Source organism: Benincasa hispida, chromosome 11, assembly GCF_009727055.1.
Source record: "Benincasa hispida cultivar B227 chromosome 11, ASM972705v1, whole genome shotgun sequence".
NCBI classification, from domain to species: domain Eukaryota; kingdom Viridiplantae; phylum Streptophyta; class Magnoliopsida; order Cucurbitales; family Cucurbitaceae; genus Benincasa; species Benincasa hispida.
In genome coordinates, this window is record NC_052359.1 from 15097518 (window position 1) to 15105064 (window position 7547).

The 7547-nt window shown below is 32.3% G+C and overlaps 1 protein-coding gene across 1 annotated transcript; it reads right to left on the bottom strand.

The window, feature by feature from the left end:
* Nucleotides 1–977: 977 nt before the first annotated feature.
* Nucleotides 978–2920, bottom strand: LOC120091480 (thiamine thiazole synthase, chloroplastic). Its single transcript, XM_039049533.1, has 3 exons — nt 2431–2920; nt 1590–2078; nt 978–1392 (listed from the first exon to the last, which is right to left on the bottom strand). The coding sequence occupies exons 1-3, from the start codon at nt 2851–2853 to the stop codon at nt 1219–1221; spliced, it is 1086 nt and encodes a 361-aa protein (XP_038905461.1). The 5' UTR covers nt 2854–2920; the 3' UTR covers nt 978–1218.
* Between the last annotated feature and the right edge of the window lie 4627 nt (nt 2921–7547).

Here is a 7547-nt window from a genome sequence, read left to right on the forward strand (position 1 = left end):
TATCTTGAAGAGTGAAATATCGAGCATGATTTTGGTGTTGTTTTAGTAGAGGTCCTTTAACATGATTTTTTTTGTTTTCCAACATGAAATTAAAAGGTCATTGCACAAGGTTTAATTTTGTTCTAGTTACTTTGATGTGTTTTATTTTGCTATGTTTGAGTTATTTTGATGAGTTTTGTTCAATTCTTTATCCTCATGTGCTTACATATTTCACTTCTTTATTTAATGTTTCGATGGTCTTTAGTACAAAATTTTAAAGTTGAATTTGAATGGAAATGGAAAGAGTTTGGATTGGTATTTTATATTTTTATTTCAAAATGACTTTCATTCAGGTTGATATTACTCGAACTTACTTATTAGAAAGTTACTCGAAGTTTGTTGATATAACTTGTCATTTAAACTTGTGGTCAAGTTGGTATTATTTTGTTTTGTTACAATGATAGTATTGAAAATGTGTACTTTGACTTATAATTTTTGGTTTGAATACAAATTAAATACTTGATTCTTAATTTGTTCAAAAGATTATTATATTTTAAATTCTATGACAAGTTTATATATTAAATCAGATATCATTTTTATCAACATTTTCTATATCATCAATAAATCGTAGTTCTTAGCGACGTATATGTCTTGATCGTGTTACTAAAAAGGTGATTTTGTTGTAGTGTTTCTCATTTATTTGTTACATATGATTCACCTTTTGAGACCAGTTACAAATTTCCACGTTATGTCGCACCCTCGGAAAACAAAAGCCTATGAAGGTAAGTTAGTTTGGGCTTACTAATATAGACTTGGTCGAACTTTCCTAATGGTCGATGAGTTGGCTTTCTCAAATTTTTGGGTTTAATTGATTCTCAAATTTAGCTAATGCAATTTGTACCACCAAGTTATGTGATTCTTCTTGGGATGTTGTATTGGAGGAAGTTAGATTATACACACAGACATACTCTTACTTGGAACATCTTAAACTCCACTCATTTTTGTGGGGAAGAGATGGTTTGGAAAGGCATTTTTATTAACAAAATAAAAGTAAAACAAAAAAAAGAGAGAAAAAGGGAATTGATATTTTGTCTTCCCCCAGACCCCATTGTGCTATGAAACCACAAAGCCAAACACAACCCCTTTCATCACACTCTTAACTCACTACTAACAAACAAACATCATAAACCCAAAGGCAAATATTTCATCCAAATCAACATCCGGCCGTCATTAAAAATTTCAAGCATCTGCAACCTCCGGCGACTCCCCCGCCGCCAGTAGCAGCTCTGGTTCTTCCACAACCTTTCTTTCTCCCACTTCTCCATCCTCAATGCCATTCGCCTCCCCCAACGATTTCAGCGCCAAGTGTGCCGCCTTCTGCCCCGATATCATCATCGCCCCGAACGTCGGCCCCTGCATCGCACGTCAGATATATTATATAACCCATTAACTTAAGCTTATCCAACTCATAGTACATTTGGGTAATAGCTAGCAACATTTTTAAAGAACGATGAATATAGTAAAATTTATACTCTATCGTTGATCACACGATAGATTCCAACAGCTGTATCTAAATTTTGTTCTATAGCAGTAATCTCTAGTTGGTTTACCATTCTTGGAGCTCCATCGATCTCGGCAACCTCCATGCCGGTGACAATCATGCCGGGAACGACCTCTCGGGTGAACCGAACAATGGCATCCTCGGCAGTGTTCATGTCAAGCGCCTTCATCCCAGGGACACTATCGATCAAGCCGATGCTCTTGAGGCGCTTGACTCCGGTAGCGCCGAAGGGTCCGTCGTGGCCACAAGAACTCACAACCACCTTGGCCTCCATCACATTGGGGTCCATGCAGGACTGTGTGTCATGGTTCATCGACACCAACGCCCAGTTGGTGACGACACCGCCAACTCTGCCGCCTTTAACGATCAAATCCTCCGCCGCCACCGCATTGAACAGCTTCACGTTCGGCCGGGCGAGGAGCTTGCTCATGATCGTTGACGTGAAGAGAGCCGCGTGCTTTATCACGACGTAGTCTTCTTGCTCGTCGTACTCCACACCCACCTCGTCCAAGAACAAATGGGCTGGTTTCCGAACCACCTGTCAAACAATTTTAATCAAAAATTAAATTTAACCCAAATCTATTTGATTGACAAGATCAGAATCTTTGTTCAAATTTCTTAATGAAATTTAATCTCAGAGCATCACAAGAACTGAATACTATTTCCCAGAATCGTCAAGAATATATTTGGTTCAACATCTTTCCTTTTTTCAGATCTCTGTTCAAAATGATGAAACCTTGAGTCCAAATAAGGCATGCATGAAATCTGAGTGGAGGATTATGAAATTTTTGGTATTTTCAAGAAAAAAACAAAAAACCAGAGCATCTATCCAAATGAGGAGAAGGTAAGAAAATGGTAAGGCATATATGGAAAGGAAATGAAATTCCTACCATAGCAGAGAAGAGTTGGCCGCCGAGCCATGCACCGCCGCCGGGGCTGACGGATTGTTCGATGATGGCGATACGAATAGATGGGTTTTTGCTGAGCTCGTAAGCGCAAGAGAGGCCGGCGGAGCCAGCGCCGACGATGATCACGTCAGTGTCAGCGTAGGTAATCATGTCAGTCATGTAGCGACGGGTCATCTCTCGGGAGACGATGGATTCCTTGATGGGATTGAATTTGAATTGGTTCAAATCGTAGGGGGGCTGAGAGGCAGAGGCGGAGATGGAGAGAGATGTGGCGGCGGTGGTGGTGGTGGTGGATTTGAGGCGGAGAGAAGGAGGAGGGGCCAAAGGGGTGCCATTGAAAGACGAGTCAAGAAGTAAGGAAGGCCTTTGGAGCTTGGTGGTGAGAGTGGAGGCAATGGAAGCCATTTTTGAAGCAGAGGAAAACAGAGAAGATGTAGTTTGAGAAGGCTGTGTGGGGAAGATGAGGGGAAGGAACAAGGGTTTTATAGAAGATATCGAAGAATGTCGCACAATTTTACAGATGAGTTTGTTTTCAAAATCAAAATTCGAACCAAACCAACAATTTTTTTATCTAAAAATTTGAACCAAAACAGTAAATGAACCCGGTTGAATTTGGATTTTCAGTTTATTTTTTTTAATGCAGTCTAAGGAGCATCCAGAAGTTATGGTAAGAAAAGTTCAAATATTTTGTTTTAAGTTGGGGAGAGTGAGAAAATATCTGAGAGGGGACACGTGGGGAGAGGATAGAAAATGAAGGGTTCAGAATGAGGTGGTAAGGCTGTACACATGGCATCCATGGCAGCCATTTGTTTTTTTTTTTTTTTTTTTTTCATTTCCAACATTTTTTTTTCTTTTTTCGTTGAATAGATTTTTTTGCAGAAAAGAAAAAATAGATTTTTTCCCCAATATCTGATGTTTGTTAATTTGTATTTGTGATTGTGAGTCATGATATGACTTCCTTTTTCGTCAAGATATTTCACTTAGCCTTGTAAAAGAAAAAGATATTTATATATAGGCCACTCATTTTGCTTTTTGTTTTTAAATCACGAGATTTTTAAAACAATATTCTGTATTTATTTATACTAAATTTGAGAGAATATTGAGTTAATAGGGGTTTCAGGTTTGTATCAATTAATATATGGTATTTTCGTAATTACCTTAATTTATATTATTTTTTATGTTTTCTTAGAGTAAAATTTTAATTGTAATTATCGTAAGTGGATCAATTTAATATTTAGATTTTTTTTTTTTTTTTTTTTTTTAACAATGATTCTTACATGTATCACATATGTAGACTTCTTCATAGGGTTAATTACAATAAGGTAAAAATTTTTAAAAATATTAGACAAAATGGGTACATTTCAAACTATATATTTAAGAAAATAATGCACTCATCTTGGAAATTGTGCCAAATTCAAAAAACATTTTAAGAAGTAGTGAAAGGTTGATTGGGAGTTTAAGATTTATGGTAGAATAATCTAACCGACGATTTAATGTTTGAAAATCGTATGTAAATTATTAAAATAGAAGATTATAATTGATTTACGGATGATTTTTAATGTTCTAACTAAGAGTCTAAATTGATCCACCTAATAAGATTTAAAAGTTTAACTGAAAAAATTATAAATCTCACACGATGTATATTCAAATGATATATAATTATAGATAAAGGACGAAAACTTTAGAAAGAGAAAATGGAAAGAGAGGGAAAGACATTTAATTTGAAAGAATGATATACATACCAAAATTGAAGAAAAATGTTCCTATCAAATTTTGTTTGAGAGAATAAATGTTAAATAGGGGTATTTTAGAAGGATAACCTTCAAAATGTCTTTACAATAGTATGATATCGTTTAAGTTTTCGTGACTTTCTTTTTTGTTTTACACAAAAGGTCTCTCTATGTCAGTGATTGTCCCCCATTTATATATTGGTGATCATCCCCTTATTCTAGTCAATGTGCAATTTTAGTCACATTCCTAGTAATTCATTCCTCAAGAATTCTACCAATATCGCTTATTCAAGGACATGAATATAATACTACATAGTTAAAGGACAACGAACTTCCAAATATCTTTACAATTATATGATTGGGTATAAGCATTCATAGTCTTAACTTTTAGAATTATTTAAAACGTCACCATGTGAGACTTTATTTGTAATCGAACAATATACAATTATTTTTTAGGGGTAAAGAAAGTTAGTGAGGAAAGGGGAAAAAAATGTTTTAAAGAAAACTTGGATAAGATATGAGAGAGGAGAAAGAGTTAAAAGAAAAAAAAAATGTAAGTAGAAATAATAGCTTTAGGGAAAATAAGTGAGAGAGAGATTAAAAAAAGAGTGAGAGGGATAAACATTTTGTAAGGAAAAAAATATATTCTTTTAGAAAGAGAAAAAAAATTACAGAGCATATATATTTTGGTTGTTTTTAAATATAAAAAAATAATCAAAATATTTATAAAATATAACAAATTTTGAGAACTATCAATCATAGATACTGATTTTATCAGTGACATTAATAGTGTCTATCAACGTTTATCATTGATAGTTCTAAAATTTTGTTATATCTTGTAAATATTTTCAACAGTTTTACCATTTGAAATAATTTTCTTATATATTTTGAAGATAAATTATTTAATTTTAAGCTTAATTTATTCCATTTAAGAATAAAGGTGATAACTTGTATGTACTTTAATTTAAGTTCGAGATTTCATCCTCATCCTCATAATTATTACATGTACTTTTTTTCTTAAAAAAAAAAAAACCCCTCATTGTCTATAAAAAGTGTTGCAATTTCCGTTAAAAAAAATCAATAATGTCAAAATCTCCCCAAGTTTACTCATTTTAATAAATCTAAAGGTTTGGGCAAAATTAATTTACCTACAACAAAATCAACAACATTCCAAATAATGCAATCAAACCCACATTATCTCTTAATTTAGTCCTTATCATGAAAAGTTTCGTCAGTTTATAAAAGAATTTTAATCTCCGATCTATTTATAATCTACATGTACAATATTTTTGTTAAATCTTACAAAATTTTGACAATAGAAATCGAATCGTTACAAATTATAAAGTACAGAGTCTAAATTATTACTTATTAAAATTTGGAGATTAAAATGTTATAAATTTGAAAGTACATAAATTAAATCGTTAACAATTAAAATTTAAAGACTAAATTGTTACATAGGTTGACTGACATCTATAGAATCAAGAGGTGAGTGATTTAAAGTAAAGAGTAAAGAAGGATACAATTTTGTTGTTGTTTTGTAGAAAGATATTATTAAATTCAGAAGATCTATGTCCGATCACACTCGTATGAAAGGAAAGAAATTAAAGTGGCGATGGGCAGCAACATCACATCTCAACTTGCTCCCGTCCATCCACTATTTTTCGTCCTCTTCGATGTGAGGATGGACTATCATTGGGGTTAAAGCTGGTCCATGCTTACAGATTTTTCTATCAAATGACCTCAAAAATTATATTCAAGTGAGTTTTAACTTTGCCCCAAAAATTCATTAATAAATAAATAAATAAAAGGTGAGAATTAACTAATGCCCTAAAATTTTTTTTTATTTGGTTCTATTTTAATTACAAGGTCGAATTTTAGTATATAAATTTTTAATAAATTATAAAATTAGTTTACGTAATTAATTTATTGTTGATTTTTCTTTTTCAAAATAGCATTTAATCTCTATTAGCGTTCTTTTATAAATTAAGAAAATATATTCACATAATAACTTTTTTTTTTTTTTATAAGAAAATTATTATTATCATTTATATGAACTAAAATCAAAAGGAACCAGAAATACATGAACCAAAACGATACTTTTACTTAAAATTTTCTAACTATTTGCTGGTATTGACAAACATATTTTAGAACCTTTTTTTTTTCTTCTTGTTCACTTTTTTTCTCCTTTTGCACTGAATTTGTTGCGTGTTCGAAAAACTTGTTGTGGACGAGACGTGCATTCGCAAGTCATCATTGAGAGAGAGTAACACTTCGCTCGTCATCATCAAACAAAAGAAGATAAGGGAAAGGGTGGTGCTAAACATGTGACAAGAAGGGGGAGAAAAAAATTAAAAGAGATGAGACACGTAATATGTGAGATCAAAGAGATGTAGAATGAAAAAGGAGATTCATATACAATGCTATTCGAGTTAAAAAAATGGAATAAGAGTCGGGAGAAAGGGGGAACAAATATTTATTACTACAGTTTGGTTGGCTGATTTTTTAAAGTAAAATATTATCCATTTTGTCCTAATGGATGTCAAGCACCTTTGTTTCATGTTATACAACTTTATCTGAAAATACGTTCCTTATCTGTTTTGGATTTGTAGGTACCGCTTTCCATGTTTCTTATGAAATTTTTTTTTCCTTGTTCTAAAGCTATTCTTTAAGCAGCTACATATATACATACACTAAGTGGTTAGTTCTCTTTTAGGGTTAGACCCTTTTTATGAAAGAGTGCATTTGTGCTCGAGTTTTATTGAAAAGAAAGTTTTGTGAACCCTTCTAGTGAGGTTGTTGCCGTGGGTCATTGAGAATATAGGTTGAAGAACATTTAATCAGTTGTATATTTTGTGGGTGGTACGTGAGTCATAGTAGAAAGAGTTTAATAAATTAGTATTTCATTGTAATTGTATAACTCTTATATATATTATCTAGGATAGGTGATGTTGCACCAAACTGGATGACCAATCCCTGTGTCTTTTCATCCCTATTTATTATTTAGTTTGCATTCTTGTCATTCGTATTATTACAACATTGTGTTTGATTGTGTGTAAGTTCTGCATTAGATTCAACTAATTTTTCAATATCTATTATTATTTTTTAAATGTGGTCAAATCTCATTTGAACAAATGTTATTGGTAAATATATCATATTGTTCTCCATATCAAGTTCTTCATTTGTAGACACCTTTTAAAAAAAGGTTTCAGCAAATTTCTTTAGTTTCAAACTACAAAAGTATGATTTTTAACCATAGATAAATATTAAAAAAAAGTTTCTAACAAATTACTTTAGTTTCAAACTTAAAACATTGGTATGATATAATTAATTAAATTTGTTTTGAGCCCTAAAATGGTAACATGATTCATG

Bases quoted from the DNA above. Each gene is read 5' to 3' on its own strand.
- LOC120091480 (XM_039049533.1), bottom strand. From the start codon at position 2,853: ATGGCTTCCATTGCCTCCACTCTCACCACCAAGCTCCAAAGGCCTTCC. The intron at 2,079-2,430 runs GTAGGAATTTCA...ATTGTTTGACAG, and splicing joins GCCAACTCTTCTCTGCTATG to GTGGTTCGGAAACCAGCCCA. The intron at 1,393-1,589 runs GTAAACCAACTA...CGTGCGATGCAG, and splicing joins TCGATGGAGCTCCAAGAATG to GGGCCGACGTTCGGGGCGAT.